At 43.8% G+C, this 26,509-nt stretch overlaps 2 protein-coding genes and 1 long non-coding RNA gene across 7 annotated transcripts in view; 1 reads left to right on the top strand and 2 right to left on the bottom strand.

The window, feature by feature from the left end:
- The window catches only part of LRP6 (LDL receptor related protein 6), a 120,478-nt gene extending 114,225 nt beyond the window's left edge, over positions 1 to 6,253 (bottom strand). For all 3 annotated transcript variants that reach the window (XM_085049719.1, XM_085049720.1, XM_085049721.1), the window contains exon 1: positions 5,873 to 6,253. In XM_085049719.1, the coding sequence (XP_084905845.1) occupies positions 5,873 to 5,927 (55 nt within the window). In that variant the 5' untranslated portion in view covers positions 5,928 to 6,253. The remainder of the gene's footprint in view (positions 1 to 5,872) is intronic.
- A 473-nt stretch (positions 6,254 to 6,726) lies between these two features.
- Positions 6,727 to 20,595, top strand: LOC146442904 (uncharacterized). Of its 3 annotated transcripts, XR_014849496.1 has the most exons (4): positions 6,727 to 6,925; positions 7,226 to 7,296; positions 10,906 to 11,014; positions 11,553 to 20,595. It is a non-coding gene; the product is annotated as an uncharacterized LOC146442904 (long non-coding RNA). The 3 variants fall into 3 exon arrangements; XR_014849494.1 differs by lacking the exon at positions 10,906 to 11,014 and having other exon boundaries at positions 18,591 to 20,595; XR_014849495.1 differs by having other exon boundaries at positions 10,906 to 20,595.
- Positions 20,596 to 21,612: 1,017 nt separating this feature from the next.
- On the bottom strand, positions 21,613 to 26,168 carry MANSC1 (MANSC domain containing 1). Its single transcript, XM_085049723.1, has 3 exons — positions 25,699 to 26,168; positions 24,720 to 24,860; positions 21,613 to 22,965 (listed from the first exon to the last, which is right to left on the bottom strand). The coding sequence occupies exons 1-3, from the start codon at positions 25,916 to 25,918 to the stop codon at positions 21,968 to 21,970; spliced, it is 1,359 nt and encodes a 452-aa protein (XP_084905849.1). The 5' UTR covers positions 25,919 to 26,168; the 3' UTR covers positions 21,613 to 21,967.
- Between the last annotated feature and the right edge of the window lie 341 nt (positions 26,169 to 26,509).

Below are 26,509 nucleotides of genomic sequence, written 5' to 3'. Positions count from 1 at the left end.
CAAATTTATATAGCTAGTTGATTAAAATTTTCTGTCTGAAATATGATTACTTTTCAAATCTGACATCAAGAGCTCACACATGGCCCTCATAAACAAAATTAAAACTATAATCCCATTATTGCCACATTGATTATATCACAAGGGAGTAATTCTATTTAGGTAATGTGATCATGTAACAAGATACTAAAAAAATCTGTACGAATGTTGCCATTTTCCATGCCTGTTTATATTAAAAACATTTCCTTATTGTTCTCTCCATACAAATACTGAAGCTCAAAAAGCATTCCGTCTTTTAAACTGATATGCTTCCTTCTCCAAGTAATTTATAACATTTTGCAAAGGAAACGAAGGAAACTAACTAAAGCATTGCTTCTTTTAACCTAGACTTTGACTGGTTAATTCTTAAAAGCATATTAAGAAAAAGGTATTACAGACAAAGGTATTAACAGTACTCTCATTCTATTCAAAGACTACTATGTTTGACTCCATTTCAAAATTGGTGGGGAACTGTGCCAATTACATGGAAATCAAAAGGTCTGTAGCAAGATAATAATGAGACAAAAACTCCACCCTATTTTCATAACCATTTCACCAGAGAACATATCAAAAAGCAGAAATGACAACAAGATCATTTCTACTTGCAAATGCTAGCACTGTGTTCTGACTAAGTTTGTCCATGTGGAGCAAATAGCAAGCCTTTCACATAGTGAGTGTCCTGACATAAATATTTATAAGCTACAAGGATATCTATCTGGAGAGTTTAATGAAGGCTCTCTGTGTCAGCTTGCCTGGCAAATGTTTAAATTGGAAAAGGTTGCTTAATATTTAGGATGTCAATACCCAGTATTTATGTACAATCCATTAAAGTTTCAAGGCTTTCCCCTTTCAAGCCTTGGACAATTACCACAAAAGAATGACACAGCCTCCTTGTTTAGAGCACTGGGTATTCTGTAGCTCTGCAAGTGGTACAAGCTCTGAAGCCACACCTGACATGCAAGCTGAAAAACTAAAGGTTATTAGGAGAGCAGGCACGTCTTTCACTGAGCAGCAATTACACTTTAGAAGAGTCATCACTACAAAGTGCTCAGCACAGAAGTGGAAGTACTGGCTGCCTGCTCATCCCAAAGCTCATGGGCACACATCAACAGCCACCCTTGGTGAGCCACAGCATTTAAAACTTGAGGGCTCAGTTTTAAGTGAGGAACACCAACTATGAACATGAACAGACCATCCCCAAAGTCTGCAGGGCAGTTGCATCCCCCTCCACACCTCTCTAAGCAACTTCCATCACTTACTGGTACAAGTCCATCTGCGGGAAATACCTTATCAACCTAAATTCTACTCAAACCTCTCAGGTGAGTGGGCTGAAACAAGGGCTCCCCAGCAGGAGAGCTGGAGAAGGAGCTGAGCACACTCCCAGACACAGTAGAGCTGCCAGCTCAGCCAGAAGCAGGAGCATGCAACAAACTGCATTTCTGGTGCCACACAACCTGAACATGTAGCCCTACCTACAGTACAAGGAGATGGACTCTTTTGAAGATGCCACCAGCAAAGCAACCCAAGTATTTAGCATTTCCTAGGAAATTAATACCGTTAAATGTATTGGGGACAAAGAATGTAGTATTCAAGTCTGCAGACTGGCTGCCAGAGGAGATGAATTGTGACAGATCAGAAACTGAGACCCGTTTCTCCCTGTTTGCATGCCCTAGCCCATTCCCTCACAAGGAAGAAAAAATATCTTTGCTCTAGTTGATCTGAACTAAAAAGTAAATCCCATATTACATGCACTGCAGCAGATATTTTTGAAGCTGGCATTTTTGAAATGCGACATCATCATAAAGGTGGATTACAGATGTCCAAAGGAATCAGATTTCTCCAGCTCCCAAAGACAGAGCTTAAAAGATTCCTATATGCCCAGTCCTGACCTATCTTCCTGGGGTAAAAAAAAAAAAAAAAAAAGAAAAGAAAAGAAAATAAACAAAACCCTTCTACATATTCTACAGTTTCTAGCTAAATTTCTTACCTAGAACTCTGGGAATGCAGATTGAAGCAACTCACAAGGGAAAAAAAGAAACATCAATACAGTTCATGCCCCTCTAACCAGTACTGCTGTGAAACAAGAACAAAGCTTTCCACCTGAATATCCTCATATAACTCACTCTGAAGGATACAAGAAGTCCTTTACCTGCATGTACCTCTGACCAGAACTTCCCTGTATCTTCAGTGTACCTTGCCAAAACTGCTACTTCACCTTACCGCAATACATAGCAAAAAATGACATTAAACTTTCTAAGTCCTAATTTTTCTGTTTTAAATAAAACCTAAAGCAATCTGATAAGTAAACTATATCACAGAGATGCAATTGAAATAACTATTAAGTTAGTGGTGGAATTTGGGACACTTTAGATCACACTAATTTTAGACTGTTGTATGAAGAGATGAACAATGAAAATGTATTGGAAATCATGGCAGACAGGCACAGTGATTTCTGAGGAATCATCCAATGAAGAAACATGGCTAGAAAATGGTTAATTCAAGCTTGGGTGAAGAAATAGACCATGATTATTTAAAAAAAAAAAAAAAAAGATATTTCCAAGTCTTATTGTCATAGTATTGTACGTCTCTAGATGAAGAGACCTGATGGCAAAACCATACCTCTAGCTGGAAATGCCACACTTCCTCTCCAACATGAATGCTTCAGGAGTAAAAATCAATTTCTTATCCCCTTCTCTAAATTCTGGTAGAAAAATCTGTGTACACACCACCAGACACAGCAAAGTCTCAAACACCAAACTCTTCTGAACAATATGCAAATTGATCTATCTAAAAAAAAAAAAAAGAAAAAGCAAGGATCTGTTTATGAAAGCAGAAACAGCTGATTAAACCAGTAACAAAATAATAATAATTGATTAAAACAAACTTTCTTCTGAACTCTAGGGAAGCAAAGTTTTAAAACACCCATTACCAAACAAGCACTTTCATTTCTTCACTATCTGACCCTAAACACAGAGGTCTACAACATTCAGTAAGTTTGCACGAACACCCTTTACAAGATTCCAATTCAAGTAAGAGCTTTAGGCATTGTCTGCTTGATCAGGGTTTAAAGCCAAAACAAAACAGCAATTGCATGCCATGAACGCTGGTGGAGGAAGAACTCTATTACTTTTTAAAAAGTTGAAACCTCGGTTTCACAGTTATCTGTAGTACCCTGACAGATATGATGACACTGCTTTTGCCTCTTTGAAGCTGTCAGTTTTCTAACAATTATCTCTTTGATTGGTTTCACAGCTCTCCTGAAGAACACCTCAAAGCTGCCATGGAGCAGCTCTAACTCTACTCCTCCTAAGGACCCTCAGGGAAGGCTTCAAGAAGCACTGTTGGTCAGAGAGGTGGGAGCCCATTACCCCAAATTCAAACCACGGGCCAGGAGGAGAGAACAGAGACCATCTTTCCTCCAGTAGCAATAACAGAAAAAAACCCAAAAAAAACCCAGGCCCAAACCACAGAACCTCCACAGCAAGCTGTTGTGATGGTCATGTCCTGTCTCTCAGAAATCCAAACACTTGCCCTGAAAACCTCAGCAGGATCTGGTTTATCACAGTCCTTGGATGATTTTTGAGACAGGTGCCTTGACCTGTGCATCCATTTCTAGCCAGTACCAGCATCATACTTCCTCAAGTCCTTAAGCATTTCCAGAGTATGGATTTTATTCCTTTCCAGATTGGTAAGCAAGTCTACCACAGTTTCTTCAGAGTAATGATCTGAGTAATGATCAGTTGTCATAAATCTTTGTCCATTTGCCTTTTCTACAAGAACAGGGAGGCTGGTTCTGGAAGCAGAGAAGATGCTACAATCCACAAACACACCCTATTACATTTGCTGAGTTTCTGTCTCCAGCACTGTCAGCTTGGCATCCTCTACAGCACTGAATTCACAAACCAAATAGTGAACTTCCTAACTTCAACTCTACTTTCATGTATAAGCTTATTCATACTCATGCTGGCACTGCCTCTGCCTCATTAAGGAACTGCTGACACCTCCTCTGAACTGAACACATCTCACTGGAACCTACTCCACTTGCATAGATGCTGTTTATTATAGAGGGTGTATGCATTAAAATTTGATTTTTGTTTCTTCACGGTTCAGCTGTTCCTGCTGTTTATCTCTATCTAAAGTAACAATTAGCCAGTAGGAAAATTACTGTCATGTCACAGACAGAGGATTACAGCTTCAGGTAGGTGATCAAACAGCAGGGCACCATGAACACAGAAGAAACAGAAATGCTGTTTGGATACAAATGTCCTTGGCAATAGACAGAGGTGAGAGATGAGAAAAGAAATGACAGTCGTATGATTTATAAACTGAATGCTTCTTCAAAGTGTCCCATTAAGCATGAAGTATACAAAAACTTGCAAAGGCACATGTCACTATTTTGAGATTAATTTGAAGAAATTACAGTAACAATATTATGTGACATCACATACAACAGCTATTTCTGTGCTGTCATTTGAACTAGACTGAACATCACATTAAATCCAAACACATGGTATATTAAGAATGGGTATGATTAGTTTGTTTTAATAAGCAACAATCAGGAAACAGTTTCTCCCTATACTACAGAGCCAACTTAACTTGAAAATTGGGGTTTAACTGCCACAACATAAGTCTGAAATGTTACATATGCGACTTAAATAAGTGTATTTGTATCTCTGCAAACAGGATACAATATGGCAAACAGATGCACAGGGTATAAAAAAAGGCTATGGATGAGATGAAAATCTTTGTTTTCGAGATTACTGAGCAACTGGAGACTGAGCAGTTACTTCAACCTACACCACCTTTAGTCTAACTTTCATCAAAACACTCTAGTGGGGATGAATTCTCTAAATCAAAATGTGGTTGATTAACTGTTAGCAATTAATCTCTTGCCCATCTAGTATAAATAAAACAGTCAAAGTCAAGTAAACAGAAAAATGATGTATGCAAACACACCACAGACGATTTCTCTCCAGAAAGACTGAACACAGAGAAATAGTTACTGTAGTTAGATTTACAGCATTGAAAAAAAAGAATAAATAAAATCATGTTTTCTTTCAGATTGTCCCCTACAAGACAAATAATTTTGTTGCAGCCGGGAAGTAGAACCAAAATTCTAGTGGAACCACTGCTTCTTTACATGACATCCCCTCGTAAGGCACTCGACTGCTGATTTAAATCCGTATGAACATCCGTGGTGGTTGGTGGCTCACTAGAGAAACACAAACTTCTCTCAAGTCCCAGCGCAGAGCCAGCCCAGCTGAGAGAGCTGAGCATTCCCTGCCCGTGTCGCTCGGCTCGCTGCGAGGGCCGGCGGTGCAGCAGCGGCTCCGGGCATTGCCAGCTCCCTGCGGCCCGCCGAGCACTCGGGGCTCCGCGCTGCATGGAACCGCGGGGGACAACGAGCCCGCCGCGATGGGCACAGCGGCACCGGCCTGACACCGGCGGGGCCGAGCTCTGCCCCGGAGCCGCTGCGCCCACGGACTGCTGGGGGTGCAGAGAGACACGGGGAGAGCGTGAGATAGTTTGGGGGAGCTTTAAAAAAAAAAAAAGAAAAGAAAAAGCAAAAAACTTGCAAACAACAATGGGGCGGCTCGGGAGGCGGCCGGTGGGCGCTGGCAGGGCGGGCTGCTCCCGGCGCGGCTCGGGAAGTTGCTGGGAGCCCGGGAGGCGGCGGCGGCCGGCAGCGAGGGAGGGAGCGCTGCCCCCGCGCCGGGCCCCGCGCCCCGCCGGCAGCCAGGCCGCGCCGCTCCCCTCCGCACGCCCAAACATGGCCCCTCGCCACCAACCCGGCAACTTTCCCCCTGCCCCTCCCGCCGCCGCCCGCCCCGCTCACCTCGCATCAGGGAACAAAAACTGCAGGCGAGTAGGCTGCGCAGGACGGCCCCCATCTTCCCTCCCTCCTCGCTCTCACCGGCGGGGAGGCGGCGGCGGGGAGCAGCACCTCCGCTGCCAGTTCATGCTTCCAGGCGGGCGGGGGAGGCGGCGGGGAAGGGGGGCGGGAGGCGGGGAAGGGCGGCCGCGGAGATCCCCCCTGGCCGGTCCCTAGCAGGCCACTGGCCCCGGCGCGCCGCCGCGGGAGCGGGCGCTGCCCTCCATGCCGGCTGCCGCTGCCGCCGCCTCACCGCGACCGCCGCGCTCCTTCCCCCATCCACCCCTCCGCCTCCGCCGGGCGCGCACAGGCGCAGGGATACAGTCCTCCTCCTCCTTCTCCTCCTCCTCTTCCTTCTCCTCCTCCTCCCGCGCCGTGCCCGGCCGGCTCCCGGCGCAGCGCCCGCCCCCGGCACCGCTCCCGTCGGGGAGGGCCGAGCGGAGGGGCGGGGGCGCGCAGCTCTGCTCTCCCGGGCGGGATCGCGCTCACGCCCGGCAGCCCCGCAGCCGGCAGAACCCCGGCGGGGCTCCCCGCGGGAGGAGGGAGGGTGAGCGGGTTGCGGCGAGCGGGGTTACGGCACCCCCCGGGCGCAGGCACGGGGCGAGGTGGGGGGCGGCCGCATTCCAGCGGGACTACTTTGCCTCCCTCGCCCCCTCCGCCGCCTGCGATGCGGTTCGGCTCTGGCCCGTGAGGACGGGACTACTTTCTGCCACAGAGCTGCGGCGGCGGCCGGGCGGCTGCACAAAGGCTGCGCTCCCCATCCCATCCCGATCCCCGTCCCCATCCCCGTCCCCATCCCATCCCCATCCCATCCCCATCCCCATCCCGATCCCACCCCGGCCCCGAGCGGGCCGTACCGGCACGGCACAGCCGGGCGGCGGGCAGGCAGTGTGGCTCACTGAAGTTCCGCTCTGTCCCTCCGGTGTGCAGAGTGAGGAGCAGTACATCCCGGCCTGTGCCGGGGCCGCGGGAGCAGCGTCCCTTCTCAGCAGGAATTGCTGCCTGGCTGATGTAATGGTGCTTGGTTTATTTCTCAGCGCTTTTGGGGGTGCTCGGTGTTATTGTACCCCTTGCTAAACCGAATGTGCCAGGCTGGGTTTGTGCTGCTTAGAGCAGTGTTGTGTGAGTGTGCTATGCTTAAACATAACTTAGTCTTTTCCCCACTTGCATTCAGGTAAACATGCCCTGTTCTTTCTGAACAGGCTAAAAAGTTAAGATTTTATAGTACCCCCTTCATTGGAAAAAACTTCCCCCTTTTCCTTCTTTGTCCGTTCCTAATAAACAATATAAAATGCAGCTTTCTTGTGTTTCCTCTAGATTAGAAAATCTACTTCATGATCTCAACGAGGAGCATTAAGTCTAAACATCTACATCACATGTGACAGCTGGTGAGTAGAATAATGATATGAAGCAGAACAACTTAGAGCAGCATTTGAGGTACTTACATTCCAAAATCAGTATTATTTTCAGGATTCTTGGAAACTCATAGAAACATTTAACTTTTACGTTGGTATCTGTTCAACATATATTTTCACAGCTTTTCTTGTTATTGCAGTAGGAGATAACATCTAGGCCAGATTAAAGGCCTGAGCATTGTACCCTGATTCTAGAGGGCTCCTGGTGTCATGTGGGATTATCAGACTCTCCGTTTTTACTGTGGAAAAATTAAAAAAATATAAGAAAGCAGACATCTTTTTTTAAATGAAGTATATTTCCAGCCTTCAAGGTTGTGAAAAAAGATTTTGAAAATGTAAACAATGCAACTCAACAGCAGTATCTGCCTGAGGCCAGGTCTACATTTCAAAATGTTGTCCTTGACTCTCTGCTGGGTTAAATAGCCTCCTCTGTCACTGTGCTGTCAGCTGGGAGGATTAGCAAACTCAAGCAAGATCCGCATGGATAATGGATGGGAAGACTTGCCATACAAAAATGTACTCTGGATAAGAGAGAACCTGTGTCCAGCCCTTGTTGTCACCACTAGATTTTGCAGGAGCAGGCAAAAGGAGCACACTTTTATATTTATTTTCACTGTGAAATTGGAATCAAAAAGGAAAATGATGTGATTGATTTTGGGTTTGGCTTTTTAAAATTTTTCTCAATGTTTCCTTATACTTTTTCCATACTCATAATGTTTCACAATTTGTCATTAGCCTCTTGAGAAGTTTGGCCGATCTGTAATGAGTTCTTTGTATCTTAATGACACAGTGCACAGCTGGGGAAAAGCCTCACGCCTGAACCCCTGCATCACAAAAACACATTTCTCTCCCTGCCGTTCCCTCTCACAACTTATCTGTTTCTGCTGGAAAAACTCTGGTATCTTGACTATCTCCCTTGGGAGCCTGATCCCCTGCCTGGTTGCTCTGACTCTGAAAGACATCTTGCCTGCTGTCCAAGCTGACTGGTTTTATTTTTAGCTTTTGAACACTATATGCTGTCACCCCTCACACTGGTGCATTTTGCCATTTTTCAGGAACCCTTTGAGCCAGTTGATTATTGGCTTCACCTCCCTCAGCCTAGCCCCTTTCCCCATAGCCTGCCTAGCATCTTCCTCTGTCTGTTGCAGCCCAAGTGTCATAAAATCACAGAATGGTTTGGATTGGAAGGGATCTTAAAGAACATCTAGTTCCAACCGCCTGCCATGAGCAGGGGTATCTTTCACTATCCCAGGTTGCTCCCAAGTCCAAGTCTAACCTTGCCTTGAGCACTTCAAGGGATGGGGCAACCATAGCTTCTCTGGGCAGCCTGTGCCAGGGCCTCCCCACCCTCTCAGGGAAGAGTTTTTTGCTGATATTTGACCTAGATCGGCCCTGTTTCAGTTTGAAGCCATTCCCCCTTGTCCTATCACTACATATTCTTGTAAACAGTCCCTCTCCATCCTTCTTGTAGGCTCCCTGTGGGTTCAGGAAGGCCCCAGTTAGGTCACTGTCATGGTTTAGGAATGGTGCTCCCCAATTTAGTGCTTCTACTGGGACTGTCCAAACCATGTGCCATCACTCCTCCAACCCCCCTCTCTCCTCTGCAGCAGGGAGGAGAGGAGAATTGGAGGCACAAAAGGCAAAGATTATGGGCTAGGATAACAATTTACTGGAAACAGCGATCAGATAAGGAAACAAACAGTAACAGCACAATAGTAATGACAGAGAGTACAAAAAAGAAATATTATTGCTCACTGTGGAACCCTGGCAACAGACAATACTCTAACTGTTCCCCCTGGTTCGGAACCAGGGCCACCCCATTGCTCCTTCCAGATGAGAACCAGGGCCTCTCCACTGCTCCATCTAACTCTCTTACTCAACTGGAAGGAGTCCCTTCTCCTCAGAAGAGACTCCCTTCAGCTCACTCCTAGCACTGACAGGTGTATAGAATAACCTCTGTGTCTTTGCCATGACCCCTCCTGGCTACTACAAAAACTAACCCTCCTGGTGGAACCAGGACAGTCACCCTGAAGCCTTCTCTTTTCCAGGCTGAGCAATCCCAATTCTCTCAGCCTTTCCTCACAGCAGAGGTGCTCCATCCCTCTGATGATCTTGTTGGCCTTCTCTGGACTCATTCCAACAGGGTGATGTCTTTCCTGTGCCCCCAGGGCTGGAGGCAGTTCTGCAGGAGGCTCTCAGCAGAGCAGAGGGGCAGCATTCCCCCTCCCCTGCTGCCCATGCTGGGGGCTCAGCCCAGCACAGGGGATGTTCTGGTTCCCAGTGCACATGGCTGGGGCAGGGCCAACTCTCACCCACCAGCATCCCCAAGTCCTTCTCCCAGGGCTGCTCCATCTGCTCATCCCCAGCCTGGACCCAGGTGCAGCACCAGCACTTGGTCTTGTTGAACCTCCTGGGATTCCCATGGGCCTCTTCTGGGGCTTGTCCAGGTGCCTCTGGATTGGCCTGTCCTGCAGGTGTGTCACTGCACCCTCAGCTTGGTGCCATCTGCAAACGTGCTGAGGATACACTCAATCTCTTCATCTGTCTTATTAAGGAATATATTTAAATAACACTGGTCCAATATGGACCCCTGAGGGGCAGCACTTGTCACTGAGGTACATCAGGACTCTGAGCCATTGATCACTACCCCCTGCAAAAATGGCCTTTTTTGAACCCTTTTCCCCATCTGTGCTTAGGATTCAAGACCAAGCCTTTCTCCTGACTGTTTGTCAGCTTTACTTCCAATTCATACATGTAGAATTAACTCCATGTTAAAATTAACTTTTACAAAGTAAAATAGGAGGCAAGATTACCACACAGAGAAAAGCCTCCAACAGGCATGATTTCTCTGAGATTATTATATTCCTTTATTTGAGTTTAGAATCAAAGTAAGTGGAGAGGGAATGTCTCTTTTATTTTAGTAAGAAGCTTCCCTTGTTGGTTGCAGTTATTTTCATTCACCTTAGAAAGAGGAAACTTGGTTTACTGGCTCAAATCCAGCTAAGAAACCTGCACAGCTTTACCCTTACCTCTGAACTTGGATTGTGGCTCAATGACACAAGAGCTTTCATGGGATTATTTTTATACTTTGTAAGTTCTGTGGTGTAATTGGTGGCTCAGCTTCACAAGCAGTTGTGTCCAACCCCAGGACAGCAAGGGACAGCAGCTGGAGGTCATGAAACAAGCAGCAACTGCCAAAGTCACTCTACTTTTGAACTGTGCTCTGAATTTGAGTGGAGTCAATGGGATCTTCTGTAGAACCAGAACCAAAGTCCCTAATGAGCAAAAGCTGTTAGAAGAAGATGGATGCTCAGCAAATGAATTTGTAGCTGCCCACATCACAGAAGTCACTATCATAACTAGCTTTCTCACTGAATGTTTCAACAAGAATTAATGGACATAGCATGCTCAAATGCTGGTCTCTCTGAAGGCAATGGTAAAGTTCTCACTGAGTTCAAAAGAGCCATGGTTTCATACTGAAACTCAAGCTCAAGCCCTCAGCAGGAAAGTCTGCAGCACAGGAGCTTGGGAAATGGGATGTAATGTTGCCATCCAGTGATGCCTGTTACAACCATTTCACAGATAAAACAGGACACCCTGACTTGTGACATCATCATCATCATCTTGCCACATTGCCTAGGTCATACAGTTTAAAGAAAAAATGTTTCATCCAACTCTTCCTCAAAACAAGGTTAGTTTTAATAAATTATAGATATGCCTGACACAGTTTATCCTATTCCAGGAGTGCAATGGCTTCCTTCTTCAATGAATAGAGGACCAGATCATAGAACCATAATAGAGAATGTCTTCCTAATATTTGCCCTCTTTCAGTAGGAAGCCATTCTCCCTTGTGCTATCACAGCATGCCCTTGTGAAAAGCCCCTTTCCATCTGTAAGTCCTCTTCAGGCCCTGGAGGTCTTCTTTAAGGTCTCCCTGGATCCTCTCTTCTCTAGGCTGAACCTCAACTCGCTCAGCCTGTCTTCATGGCAGAGGTGCTCCAGCCTTGTGCTCATCTTTGTGCCTCACCTCGGGATCAGACAAACCACAGCAAAAATTAGCACTTCCACTAATCCTGGGGCAATTTTCCAATTAAATATCCCATCAAATCCTGGTTTTTATGGCATACAGAGTTGCCTCTTCTCCTTGCATTTCAGTATTATTTTATTCTCCCCCCAACTCCCCCTCCCCCCTTTAATACCCATTCTTTCTTTCCCATCTTCTCTGCCAGAAGAGGCTGCCTGGTGCCCAGGATGAGAACTGCTTTTCTTTGTGGCTAAAGAAAAACCTTACAACAAAAACTTCACAGAGGAGAAGGTGCTTGAGTTCAGCAGCCCATACAGGCAAGCTAGTCTAACAGAAATCCAGCAATATCCCCACAGGGAAATATGAAATAAGATGACCTGGAAGGCTTGGGCATTTTCTTTATGCCTTTGGAGGAGCGTTTGGACTCCTGCTGATGGTGCATTCAAGGTCAGGCTGTCTACCTACTACCTCTTTTCTCCTCTCCCATCTCCCAGGGAGTTGAAAACAGCACTGCCTGAGGATACACTTCTTCAGCGGTCATGTTTTTCAGTGTGAACCATGCAGGATTCTGATTTTAATTTGGCACTGCCCACCAGACCACAGGGCAAGTCCAAGACTTTCCTTGTGAATATTTAGCCGTGGCTACATTTCAAAGCCATATTATAAAAATGTCATTTGAGAAAGTTACTGTTCTAAAATTTGTAAAGTGCTTTAATGCTATGTTGATACAGCGAAAACATCCTTTTAAAAGAGCTCACATTTCAGGCTGACAGATACCAAAACACTATTTTGTTTTAGCTTGCTCAGCTTTTCAAAACCAGTCAGCATCTGGGCTCTATTAACCATAACGTGCGTGCCTTTTAAGCAACAACAATTTAAGAATATTTCCTTTTCAACCCCCTTTCAAACCCCTTCAGCATTTTGCAATATGCATAATATTTAACAATTTTGCTTTGCACTGCAGCCTTTGAAGTTTAAAAATTAGTTACTGGTAAAGCATTGTACATTTTCTTGCACTCTTTTAGTCACAGGGATTAGTGACTAGAATTTGTGCCTATGGTGAAGAAAGGTAAGTCACTCTGTCACAATAATTAGCAATCTGTCCTACAATGGTTTTCAATCTTTATGTGATGTACACAGTGTGACACACTGTGTGTGTAGAGAAGAGCTCATTTGCCACCTGCAGTAGCCACTTCTGGGCTAAAGTACTGTACCATAGAGTGCAGTTCATGGCAAGCAAAGAGACCCTTCGTTCAAACTTTGTGAGGAAAAATCATATTTGTATTTCCTATTTGTATTTCATATTTATAGCCATGTTCATATGTTTATGTTGATATTTATATCTCTATCTCTATTTTTATGTTCATATACAAATTCTTCTGCAGTTCAGCAAAGACACTAAGCACCTCAAGAATATGGGTGTAGAGGATCAACCATGTTATCTCTTCAGGGGTGTTGTTTTTATGAGCTGTTAGTCAAGTTCTCAAACTAGGCTACAAAAGCATGCTGAGTTCCTCAGAGCAGGAAAGATTGCCCTCTAATGGTTGATCTTTAGGTTTAATGTCTGCTATGTTTTATGAAATGCTCCTCTTCTAAGTGATTGTAAGGTAAGGCTCATAAATGCAAGATGTTGGAACAATTCATTATTTCAAGGAAAACCCAAATATTTGTTATTCTCTTAATTGATGAATAAATAAATTATTAAAAACAAAGATGGAGGTATATTCTTGGTAACATTTTCATTTAACTACCATTAGCCAGGGTTTCTCAGAGGAAGAGGGATACCTCTGACAATTCAGAACTATTACTCATACTGGATTTGACAAATTTTATGTGTCACTGTGGATAACGTTTCAAGGTCTGAAAAAACAGCATGAGGGATATCCAGTTTATTTCACTGTCATAAAAGCTATTGTGAATGCCCTAGAGCACACTCTCACTCTTGCATGAGTAAACTTCAAGGAACAAAATTCTTACCTTTAAAACAAACAAAAAAATTTAAAATCAGCTAATCACAAGGCATTCCCTTTTGGAGCAGGGATGCATGTGGGTCCTTAAGCTTGCACTGGCTCCATATGAAAAGATTTCTGTGGCTTATGCCCTGTAAGTCATTCTTCCTGTGATGAAGGGAGGGAAAAGGAAATTATATAGATCTGAAGTGTCATTCACTGCTTTTCCATTTTCATTAGTCCTTCGAATAATTTCCTTACAGTGTAGACTTTGATAAAGATTCTTCCAATACAACTGACAATGAAATGTAGATAAGTGACAAAGGAAACCTCAGAGAAAGTCAGACCCAGTCCCTGAATATATTTATTTAAAAAGTAGTGGCTGCTATAAAGATATTATTGGAAGATGATAATATTCTATTTTGGAATAATTAGATTATAGTTTCTCCTCTCAAGAAGAAACAGTGATTAGAGTGAGGCTACCCAATCCATTCCTCATCCTTCCTTTTTATACCCTCTCCCCAGTCAAACCCACAAAGACAGTATTTGGTCACATGCATCTTTGAATAAAAGACAGGGAATTTTGTGTGAATAGCCCTGATTCATAAAGTTCCTTCCAATGCTTTTTTTCAGTGTCAGAGCTTTGCAGTTAATGCAACTTCTATTATTTTTTTCCTTATTGGACTTGTGAAAAATCTAATACCTTTACAACAATTTGAAAAGAGCTTACACAGAGCAAAATCCCTGTTTAATCTTGGCATATTAAGAAATCTTTTCTTTGAACAATACATTTAAAGTGCTGTTTTCCCCAAACACCTTTTTTCTTTTAAGATAACCAAAGCTCTAAGTGTTGAAAGAAATGATGATTTAGGGTCCTATCTTCATTGGTGGTTTAAGAATCCTTGCACTTTAACAGGAGGAAACAGTTAGGATATGTGTGGCCTAAGGCACACTGTAGCAGTAAATCATTCGGTTTAGGAAAAGGCATTCCAGTCACCATATTAAAAAAACCTAAAGCAATGGGAACCACAGACCCAAACCACTTAAATATAGGAGAAAAAAATGTTTGTGGAGCATTTTATATAGCAGTTCAGTTTCTGCTCCCACTTTGGATACTACCCCTTGGTTAGAGTCATAGAACCATAGAATCACAGAATGATTTGGGTCAGAAGGGAACATTTTAAGTCATCTAGCCCAACCGCTAGACCCTTCCACAGGGACACCTTCCACTATCCCAGGTTGCTCTAAGCCCCATCCAGCCTGGCCTTGGACACTGCCAGGGATCCAGGGGCAGCCACAGCTTCTCTGGGCACCCTGTGCCAGGGCCTCCCCACCCTCATTATAAAAAAATTCTTCCTTATGCCCAATCTAAACCTAACCTCTTTTAGTTTAAAACCATTGGTCTTTGTCCTGTCACTACAGGCTCTGATAAAAAGCCTCTGTCTAATCTTTCTCCTAAGCCTCCCTTAACACCACTCTAAGGTCATGCAGGAACTTTCCCTTCTCCAGGCTGAGCAACCTCAGCTCTCTCACTCTGTCCTCATAGATTATTTTTATGGCCCACCTCTGGAGTCACTGCAGCAGGTCCATGTCTTTCCTGAGCTGAGAACACCAGAACTGGATGCAGTACTGCAGTACAGAGAGGAACAATCACCTCTCTTGACCTGTGGTCATGCTTCTTTTGGTTCAGCCCAGGCTATGGTTGGCTGCCAATGCACATTGTCCAGTTTTTCATGTGCCATTATCCTCAAGTCCTTCTCTGCAGAGCTACTCTCAATCCATTCATCTCCCAGTCTGTGCTGACCTTGGGGCTTGACCCAGTCCAGGTGCAGCACCTTGCACTCAGCCTTGCTGAACTTCTGACTCTGACATTTCTGGTTTAGATACCCATTGCTTTCACCCCATGCACCCCAGACTCCTTGGCAGACAAGGGAGAACTAAAAAGCCTTTCCAAGAAAAGAGGGTAAAAGAGTCAGCTTTGGCTAAACCAACAGCTGATTCCAACTGATGCTGGCTTTAGCTGTCTAAGCCCACTGTTGGGTGGGAAGGTTTGCAGGCTCCCTACAGGAAAATCAAAAGCAAAGAAAAAGAAAGAGAAGAGAGGCCTGAGCAGAGAAGATGGAATGCCAGCTGGAGGAAAAAACCCAAAAAAACCCCAACCAAACGAAAAAACCAAACCAAACCAAAACGAAAAACCAAATCGAAAACAAAAAAGGAGGAAGAAGGAAAAAGGTAGTAACTAAACAAAAGCAGGACCATAGCCCTCACAGATATCACAACCCCTCACAAACTCCACAGGCATCACAGCCCCTATAGCCCTTACAGTCCTCAAAACCCTCATAGTCCTCAAAGTCCTCACAGCCCTGGTAGCACTCAAACATGCCATAGCCCTCAGTGCCCCTCACAGACCCTATAGCTCTCAGAGACTCTATAGTCCTAACAGAACTGACACCCTTCACAGCCTATAGCCCTCACTGACCCCACAACCCTCACAGCCCCCACTGCCCTAAGCATGTGTAGTGGTGGCATTGAAAAGGTAGATTTAGAATTTTTAAATATATAGCTTTTTATTATTAAATTTTAAACATAAATAGTGGGTTTTTTCCTGAAACTGAAATTTACTATGCATTGATAAACTCTGATTAATGTCTCATTATCACATGAACAGAAGCAAAAATAAATTAATTTACATTATATTGGAAATCTGGAGTCTCCCACAAATTCCATGCATCTCTTTTGTATGGTGACTTGCAGTTGTGCATGGTCATGGAGCACAACTGCTGTATCTTCCCACTTTAACTCCTCCTTGTTTGCTGCCCAGGATAACCTTCTTCTGTGTTCTAAATGCTGGATGGTTTAGAAAGTCAACAGATGCTCCAGGCATGAGGAAGTGACCTGTACTGTACCTGCTTGCAGCACACAGACACTTCTTTGATTGGTCTTTTTGTTATTGCTGATGCTTCTGAAATAATTTTCATACCATCACCAAGGATACCCATTTTTGGTGGCTGAAAAAACATCCCAGCATATAACCAGGCTTAAACTCACCCTTGACATGGAGTGTCCGGCACACTTCTGGAGAACTTTACACATTCTCTGCTAGATGTAGCATGTGGATAGACTGCAGCATTCATTCAGGCTTTCACTTTTCAAATTCTACCATCATTTATAATGTTCACTTGTTTGGGGTATGCCCTTGCTTTATGCCTTTGTCAGTGTAGGAAAGCCACATGTGTATCTTTTTTAGCAGTGAGAAACAGAGTGAGCTGGTCTCATGGGTTTGAAGCTATATCTCACAAGCAAGTTATTTTTTGACCTTTCTAAACCGGAGCACTCCATAAAGGCAACATACAGTGTGTGCCAAATCTGGAGTCTTTCCAGAAGTACTGCCTGCATTTATCATATGGTGGAAAAACATTTGAACTCTTCATTTCATGCCCTGGAACAAAAGAAGGACAACATTGTCATAGTTAAATAATCAGAAGCAGCCAGGAAAATGTTCTACAGATGCTTTCAGAAATTTTACCTCTGGGCTGAGAAGTTCTGTCATCCTGTAAGGCAATTGTTTTGAACAATTAATGAGCCTCTAAGTGGGAGGACTTATAGTCATAACTATGTGCTGGAAGACCTCCCACTGACACCAATGGGAGCTGCACTGACAAAGACACGGAGCACACGACCACTGAAACAAAGGGATCATCTCATTCACAGCTTATTGGGAGGACCCAAACTAACCTGGGTCCTTACTTGGAGGATCAAAAATAAATTTGCTTCTAGGATCCAAATCCTTACACAGAAGGATTCCAGCAGTGTCAGTGAAACTTGGGTTTTGGGGTAGGGAAAAAAGGCTCTTATGTAAAAGCAAACAGAAAAATTTACTCAGAAACTAACTAAAGAGCAGGCAAGCCTATAGGAAATCTGTGTCGTAGTAAAGGGGTGTCTACCATCTTCCCAGCACAGGAATGTATGTTTAAACTTTGTGCAAATTTTCTATTTAGGTGGTGTTGAGAATTGTTGCAAAAGTCAAAGTGTCAAAGTCTAAGCTACACTGATCCCATTCTTTCTTCAGTGTAAGTGGAAGCACAGAGAAACCCTGGTGATGTTCTGGTAACTTTCAGCCAGAATTTAGCTGCTACTCTGAGGTAGCTGGTACCAAAGCATCTTACAAGGTGTTATTTTTCCTTGTATAACCATCCTTACCATCGTAGCATTTTGATGGAACACCTTTGTGGTCTTCAGAGTGACTGCTCAAATCAGCAAATGTTTCAAAACATGCATTATGGTTTAGCCAGTTCTGGTTGTTAACTGCTTGTTAAATTTCCTTGAGAAAATACAGAGTGCACAAAATATCTGATTACTATTCCTGGGTGTTATTGGTATGACAGAATTTTCAATTTTCTACATCAATTTTCTATTAAAACAAAACAAATCAAAAAGAAAAGGGACCAGAGCAGCTTGAACTCTTGCCACTTGAGACAATGACATTTTATAAGTTGGAAGGAGAGGAGTAACAGAACAACAGAAGTTAATGCACAACCCTCAATCCTTTTTTTTCATTAAGTGAGCCAATATCATAGTTGTACTGAAACTTAAAAATACTTTTACACTTTATTTATAATACCAAACAAAAAGGAGACAAAGAGCAGCAGTTTCATGCTTTGCATTTGGACATCCTCAAGAAGTGTAGAGACCTAAAGGAAAAATTTAGACTGTGAGATTGAGTGAGTGTGAAGATGGAAGAAAAATGTTCAATATATGCCAGTCCTTCAGGGGACCTACCCATCAAAACACTGGGAAAGCATCTGGGAACAGCATGTGAACTCCTGAAGGGATGTGCACAACTTTTCAAGGGTGAGGGAATTCAGTTATCCCACAACTATCACTGAACAGGGAGGTGCAGAAGTGTATTACCTGTATGACAGGACGGGTAATGCACAGGGAGAGCCCAGCTGTCTAGGCACATTTCAGGAGGGTGACAGGAAAAGTACACAGAAGTATAGCTCTCTGTATGATGGGACAGTGCGTGGGAACTGCTGGCTGCAGTACTGGCACTTTAAACTCCATGTTTTTATCAGCATGGAGTGTGGGATGGTAGGACCAAAGCACATCATCAGATTCAAATCCACTAAGATGGTTTTGCAGGAGGCAGGAAAACAGGATCCAGTTTTGAAAATGCCTTCTCACGTAATTCTTTTTTGGGTGATTTTATTTCATTGTTCGTTTGTTGGGTTTTGTTAGTTGGTTAGTAATTTATTTGAAATAATCCTGAGTATGAGCATTTCCTACTCCTATAGGAGTTCCAGTGAACTGAAGCACTGTTTGCAGAGAACACACCATGTTGGGTTTGCAGCCCTTTGAGGTAGCGACTTTGCACCCTTCTCATGCATCTCAAATAGATCTGCAATTTATTTCTTTATGATTGTTTGCAGTGGTTATAAAATCTGGGCATTCTATTTGCCTTGCTGTACAATACCACAGAACGGTTTTGTTCAGGGCAGTCTGTATTTACACACCTGATGTTTGCTCAGCACTATAAAGCAACAACATGAAAGTGAGCAGCTACAGAATTCATTACCCTCTCCAGGTGACAAAAGTCAATCAGCTTTTGGCCTCATGCCATAACATAACTGGTTACCTTCAGAAAGAGCCACCCCAAGTGTGTGGGTTGTCATCGTGGTGTGGTGATTAATGATCCAGTTCCATGTGTGGTGCACAGTGAAGACCACAGGAGATGTCAACGGAAAAACAGAAGAGTGCACAGAAGTTTTAATGTTGGAAAGCATAACAAACTGGATGGATTTTTTAGTTACTTTGTCTTGCTCCTTTCTGATTTATAATACAAGAGCATTATCCAGGCAAATAAATAAGCTCCAAAAATGCATATAATAAAGCGCCATAGTCAAAAGAATGATGATGGGAAATCTCTCTCTCCTTCTCTGTTAACTGGAAATGCCAATACATGACTAATAATGCAGTCTGATTCAATGTTATTGAAATAGAGAATATGTGTAGTTTTTGTTGTCATCTATGTTATATGATATAGTAAAACATTTTAAAAACTTGTGCATATAATCCTTCACCCAGAACCTCCAAGAAACAGAAAGCTTTCCTATAGAACCGTTTTGCAATGAAATAGCCATAGTTTGGAAAGCTAAAACAACAAACTAATTACAACTTTTTAAAATCATTAAAAATCCTCAAAACTTGTCAATCCTATTTAATAAACTGCTGTTGCCCTCTAGTGTTTAAACACAGCTTGTAAAGGCCCCTCCAGAAAGAACCAAACTGATCAACTATCAGTTAATTCCCTGTTAGTTGTTAATCCAGCATGACAAATGGAGGGGAAAAATTGAAAAAAAACCTGTTTCAGTACACCTGCCTAATACCTTATTTCCTTTTCTCAAGCATAAAAGAAGATTTTTCATATGAGAACATTTAAAATTCTTTGTTTTACTCAAATGTTGTGAAAGGCCACTGAGCTCAGCATCTTCACCAAATCAGTCATGGTACTTGTGCACCTCTCAGCTTTACCTCTGCCACTCACCGTGCTGGGCATGCACTGCAGGTTGGGCTGGAGGTTCCAAATGACATGGGCCACACTGTAGAACCAGACAGGGGGTTGGGTTGGAAGGGATCTTAAAGATCAGCTTGTTCCAACCCACTGCCATGGGCAGGGACATCTCCCACTGTCCCAGGCTGCTCCAAGCCCTGTCCAACCTGGCCTTGGACACTGCCAGGGATCCAGGGGCTTCTCTGGGCACCCTGTGCCAGGGCCTCCCCACCCTCACAGGGAAGTATTTCTTCCCAATATCTAATCTAAACCTTTTCTCTTTCAGTTTAAAGCCATTCCCCCTTGTCCTATCACTACATGCCCTTGTAAAATGCCCCTCTCCAGCTGAATATGTGCCCTGCACTCTGAACACCTCTGAGATACATCTGCTGGTGTCTCTTGAACATTTTGCTTCTGTACTGTAACCATATCAATTAATACCAACCACCTTTCCCTCCAAGAAATTATTTACTGCAGCAGAAATGCACAGTGAGGAATCAGGGGTTGTTCTCAGCACCTCTCCTGTGTTAAGCTGCTGTGATGGCACCAGCAATGTAAAAAGCTTCTCATGAAGGCTGCAGTTCTTATAAGAGAAAATTATGGTCAACCTCAGATCTGCATCTGTGTTTTTACAGCTAGGCCTAGTACTTATTCTGTGAACTCATTCCCCAGAAATGTTGTTCCTCCTTGTCATGTTCCTTGACCAGAAACCTCTGAAAGCAGCTATTAAAAAAAAAAAAAAAAGTAAATGAGGTTAAACAAAGCACAGTCAACAAACAAGCTGATAAATGTGAGGTATTTTTCTTCTGTAATTTTTGTTCACTTTCAAGTGGTTATCCAGAATGCTTTTCTTTTTACAATTGTCAGACTTAAACAATGTAGCAGACCAGCTGGTTTTGTATTTATAAAGCAATTTGCAGCCTCCATATAGTAAGAATTCAAGCTCTTGACACAAGGAACACTGACTTTTCTTTGATCTCTGAATAATGGAATTTTCAGAGAATTTTCTGCATTTAGTTATTTAGAGCTTTCAGAAAACTTGCCTTGAGGCCATTTTTTGGATCACGCCTGCTTCCCACCATACTAAGCTTGACAGATCTAAGAATCTCTTGGATGTGAGTCAAATTTCATATTTTGTAATAGAATTGTTTCATTGCAGTCATGAGGCACTCTTCCTTCTCTGCCATGACATTTGTTGTTATGTCACCTTATGACATGAATACTTTGAAATCTAGTTTTTCATTCTAAAACTAAGTTTAGACAAAGTGTATGTGAAGGGAAATTTAAATTTAAGATGAACAGGAAGTTGTGTTGCAGGAGATGCTCCCACTTACTCTCCCTGTTGAAGAGTCAGGGAAACTAAAAATCACAGAGTTGTTTAGATTTGGGAAAAAACTCGAATATCATCAAGACCCACTGTTAATAAGCAGCTATGGTTATTGCCAGTCAAATGAAGGGGACCCTACAAGTGAAGAGGGTGTCCTTTGAGAGCACTCACATTTGCAGTATGTAGTTTTAAGGATACCTGTGATGTGTGCAGAAAAAGAACTTTAAATATACGTATATAACCATAAAATATATGTAGATAAGGAAAATCAAATTATGCCATATGCAATATATTTTTTTCTTGTTTGTACCGAAAACCATTTGGATGCAAAGCTCTGTTACTAAGTATTCCTTTAAAGCTACAAATAGGGTAAATTGGATTGCCAGGCAATCATGTAACGCTCTGGCAAATGGTGCAAATAGCACTGAAAACACCCACGTGCTGCACAGGTACTCAATTTATTATGTGTACTTCTATTTCACTAATCTTGCCACAGCACAGATTAAGCTCATGAAATGCTTTTTCTCCTTAAATATAAGACTTTCTTATCTTAACTTGGATTTGAGTGTTTACTCTCAGGATTTAGTAGTAAGTCAAAAATGACAGACATTATAGTTCATCATAGACAGAGCATTTCTTCTCCCAACCAAACACATCTCCTGTCTCCTGCTTTCCCCTTGGCGCCCAAAAAAAGGAATCCATCCTCTTCTGAGATTTCAATATCTACAGTTCCATTTCAGAGTTCTCCTCTCAAAAGTGAGAGACGCTCCTCAAAATTTTATTCCCTCTCTGATTCAGACATCAGCATACATTCCATTGATCAAGTAATCCAGCCTGGTGTAATGCCTCTTCTGAAGAGATTCGTGTACTTTCTTACCAGTCAGCACAATAACTAGCAACAAGAATATCACTCCAAAAACCAAAGCTGCTACAAGACTGCTTCTCTCCCCCAGCTGAAAAACACCTTTCCCTCCCAGAAGACCTCCTGACAGGGAGCTTTCTGAGTCAGGTGAGTCATAACCCTGAAGGTCATTTTGGGAAGATGCGGGGGAGTCACTGGGCAGAATGAAACCTGGAAAAGAGAGGAGGGTCACGTGGCTGGTATCATTGGAAGAGAGAACTGTTGGCTCAGGAGCCATGGCTGGAGTCCTTAGCCGTGATGGGGCAGTAGCAGATCTGAAATTCGTGGTCACCTGCTTGGCTGTAGAAGTGGAAGCAGAAGTTGTGGCCCTGGAAAGAGGAACGTGAGTAACAGCCATGCTGGTGACAGGGACACCAGGTTTAGCTGCAGTGGCTGCAGCAGGCGGAGAGGCAGCTGTGCTGGGGAGGGATGTAATGGTTTTGGCAGCGCCAGGATGCACAGAGGTTGTAAGAGACTCCAGCTGGGCAGCACTTGTGGCCAGAGGAATAAGAGAAGCAGTGCTGGTTTCAGGAGCACCTGCTGGAGTAGTGCTGGGGAATGGAGCAGTGGGGTTTGCAGCTGGAACAGCAGGAGGTGTGTTTGGTGGTGGATTAATTGCTTTCTGCCTTGAGATGGGGTCTAAGCTCTCAGACTGTTTTCCTCTTTGAGATTCAGGAAAAACTGTATGAAATTCCATGTTGTCTAAATGCTTGCCTATGTGGTTCAGGAGTTCAGAGGCCTGATGAATGACAGATTGTTGCGAACTGGCAGTGCGATTCTGATGGAGGTTCTGACTGTCAGAAATAAAGGTTCCACCATCCAAAGGCAAAGAATACTCATTTGAAGAAAAGTTCTCAGCTTTGATGGATGTGTCCTCTGGGGCATGGGTGTCTGGAAACAGAAATACTGGTATTTAATTATTCAATCTATTTTTTACTAATGTAGGCGTACTCTATTTGTATTTCTTAGAAACAGGTTTATAAGGGAGCTCTAAGAGATAGTGACTAATGAAACTTCCTTTCTTTAAAATATGCAGAGACATTTAAATTCTATGTCATAAAACCTGTAAGCCTCAAGCCTAGTCACATAACAGTGTTCTGTGGCAGAAATACCAAATGAATGATAATACTAAAAGCGACCTGATTTTACAGTATTTCTTTTACAGTATTTTCCTGATTTACAGGTATTATAGAAAGTATTTGGCTGAGCATGAGCTTTTGGAAAGACTGGCTAATTGTTAATTCATATTTATATATATGTGCATATATATTATTTATAATTATATTTATAAAATTATAGAAATATATATAATATCTTAAAAATAACCATTCAGCTGCTGCACAGAACATTTAAAAGGGAACATGTTCTCAAGTGGTTCTGACTCTCACTCATCTCTTTTGTTATTGAAACAAAAAGATTTGTTAGCTGCATTGGAACTGAAATAAATAATTTTAGAAGTATCTTTCCCCCTTTTAGCTTGGTTTTCATTGTAACCACATACAGATTGTCACATGAAAGAACAAAGTTTGAAACATTTGTTGATACCAACACTGCTCAGGTGCTACCTTTGAAAACTGACTAGGAACATTAAACAAGCTAGCATAATCTTTCCGTAATTAACTGTTCACAGAAGCTAAAATCTGCAAAATGAAAAAGAGGTGGTATATGCAATCGAGCTGTTCCCTCAGCATTGCACTACATGCCGAACAAAAGCACAAGCACAATTACATTTCTTGTTTCTTTGTTTGAAACCCTGGTGCTCTTCTAGGGGAGAAAGAGCTGGAGGAAGGTGTAATTATAATTTTACAGAAATGCAGTTCATTTGTTGCACATTGCTCCTGCACAATGCCTGTGTGATTGTGCTAGCACAAAAAATAAGTTTTTATTTTTAAAAAAAGTTCCCTTTTCCAGCAAAAGTTCAGTCTCTGGAAATACAAAATTTTTGCTCTCTCAAGCAGCCATAATGAAGCCACCTTGTAAACTCTTGGCAGGACAGTCTACTTATCAGTTTCTTATCTGAGCTGTTCAAACAGGTCTGGTGCAAGTCAATGTCAATCAACATTGCCTTGCTGTTAAAAATCCCACGGTGTAGGACAGAGAGCAAGAAATTCCTGAGCGTGCAGCCTACATGCCATAAAGCTCTGAGTTCAGAAAGTTTGCTTCTGCATTTCAGATTCCCTAAGTGAGAGCAGAAAATAATGATTACCACTGCCAACTATTCATCAGTGTAGCACAGGTCCTTTAAATACATAGTTGGATACAAGGGCCTGGTATTTCCATTGTTTTTGGTGATACTTTTCAGCATTATGTACAGGAAATTTTCTTTCTTGAGTATCTCAAGATGGAAGCAGCTTCTTTTTACTTTAAGCAAGGACAAATTATGAGGGGTTCTGAATCTAATGTGAAGGAATATTATAAGGGTTGGTACATTATTCCAAGCAGGAAGCTGGGCCCACAAAGGAGCTCACCACACACCTGCCCATCCATCCTCCACAAAGAAAAGGAGCAATATTTTCAAATTATAATGCTTGGCTTAGAACACTTTACTAAAAATACGATCCCCAAACAGTTGCTGGTCACTACTGAAAGTTCACAGGTGCAAAGGTCATCTGGTGTGTGGGCTGGTGGCTCTCAATGTTATTTACCTCTATTTATCTTGTAGCTCACAAGTCCTGTTGCAGGTTTCATCGGACAAGCCTCAGTGCTAGGACAGTAAAACAAGTAGCAGTTTGGATGTGTACTTGTTCTTGCAGCATAGAAAATTATCAAATTACACTTCTTATCTCCTGCAAAAAAAAAAAAAAAGCCTGTTTCAGCAATAAGAACTTTTATAGCAGTATGGTAATGAGCTCTAGTTTTTTAACTTTCCTCATGTAAGAGGAAAACTACTAACACATAACATTCCTACAGGAAAAACAGCCGAGGACTGCAAAAGAATGGCCCAGGGCCAAACTATGAAAGGTCACACCTTCCTTTTCCTGTACAAATAAAGTTGGGGAAATTATGAGTCTAAGCTCTTATCCTCCCCTCACCCATACATACCACACTGACACCATTTATACAACAATTTCTCGCTTCCAAATCCTGATAAATCTGAAAACCTCCTCTATATACTCATGGGGAAGAAAATGATTTGTACATTTTTCCTTATCACATCCCAGGAATCACTCGGCTAGTTGCTGCTTTGGGGGGTCACCTTCACACCATAATTTCTACTTGCTGCTTTACCTCCTGTTGCTCCAAGAGCTTGACTCAAACCAGCTGTCTCAGAGGAGGGTGAGCATTCTTGCTCTTGGCTAAAATTAAATACAGTGCAAAATGTCAGTTACTTTTAGCGCATCTACTAAATACACTTTATGCACCTTCGGGGTTGAGGATTTGTGAGGTTTTAACACTTGAAACTAACGCTGTTTCTGTGATGCAACTACTTTCCTAACACTACGGGGTCTTGCGTTAAGATCTAACATCTACTGGCAAAAGAAGGGAGCAGCCGCAAGCTGGAACTAAGCGCAGCTTGAATGAGAGGATAAATTCTGTGCTGAATTCTGAGAACAGCAGCTGAAGAGCCCGCGAGCCCAAAGCGCAGCATTATTGTCCCCGGCAGTGGCGAAGGGCGGAGGTTACCTGCGAGCAGGTGCCCCGAGCAGCAGGCGCGGGCACACGCACCCGCGCTGGGGACGCGCAGCGGCTCCGCGCCCCGCACGCCGCGGGACAGCGACAAGTCTATATCGATGATGGAGTTCTCCATCTTCTCCGCGGAACACTCCTGGCTCAGGGCCGGCCCGGCCATCGCGCAGGTGATCAGTAGCAGGCCAAGCGGCCAGCGGCTGCCCCCGCGGGACATGGTGAGCCGGCTCTGTCCCCGCGGAGCTCCTCCGGCACGGCCGGGGCTCGCGGCCAGCGGCAGCCGGGGAGCCTGGCCGAGGGGCCTCCTCTGCTCCCGGGGTGACCACGCGTTCCTGGGGCACCTTCGGGCTGGCCCTGCCCGCAGTGCGGGGCCGGGCAGGCAGCGGCGGAGCCTGGCCGGGCTGGGCACGGTGGCTCGGGGAACCGCGGCTGTCCCGGCACGTCCGGGAGGAGGAGCCGTGGGAGGCGGGCTCGGGCGGGCTCGGGCTGCCTGCTGCTCTGCTGCTCTGCTGCTCCTGCTCTGCCTGCCTACCTGCCCGCTTGCCCTCCTCCTCCTGGGCTTCCTGCTTACCTCCCTACCTGCCTTCCTTCTACCTTCGTGCTTACCAACCTACCTGCCCTCCTCCTGCCTGCCAGCCTGCCCTCCTCCTCCTCTCTTCCTTCTGCCTACTCGCCCTTCTCCTCTCCTTCCTGCCTTTAGTCCTGCCCGACCTCCATCTCCCGGGCTTCCCCCTTCCTGCCCGCTTCCCCCTGCCTGCTCTTCTCCCGCCCTCCTCCTGCCTGCCCCGCAGGGCTGCGAGGGTATTCC

Source organism: Lichenostomus cassidix, chromosome 1Ab, assembly GCF_008360975.1.
Source record: "Lichenostomus cassidix isolate B80296 chromosome 1Ab, HeHo_3.0, whole genome shotgun sequence".
NCBI classification, from domain to species: domain Eukaryota; kingdom Metazoa; phylum Chordata; class Aves; order Passeriformes; family Meliphagidae; genus Lichenostomus; species Lichenostomus cassidix.
The sequence above is the reverse complement of the archived record's forward strand: the minus strand, read 5'-3'. Positions and strand labels throughout refer to the sequence as shown.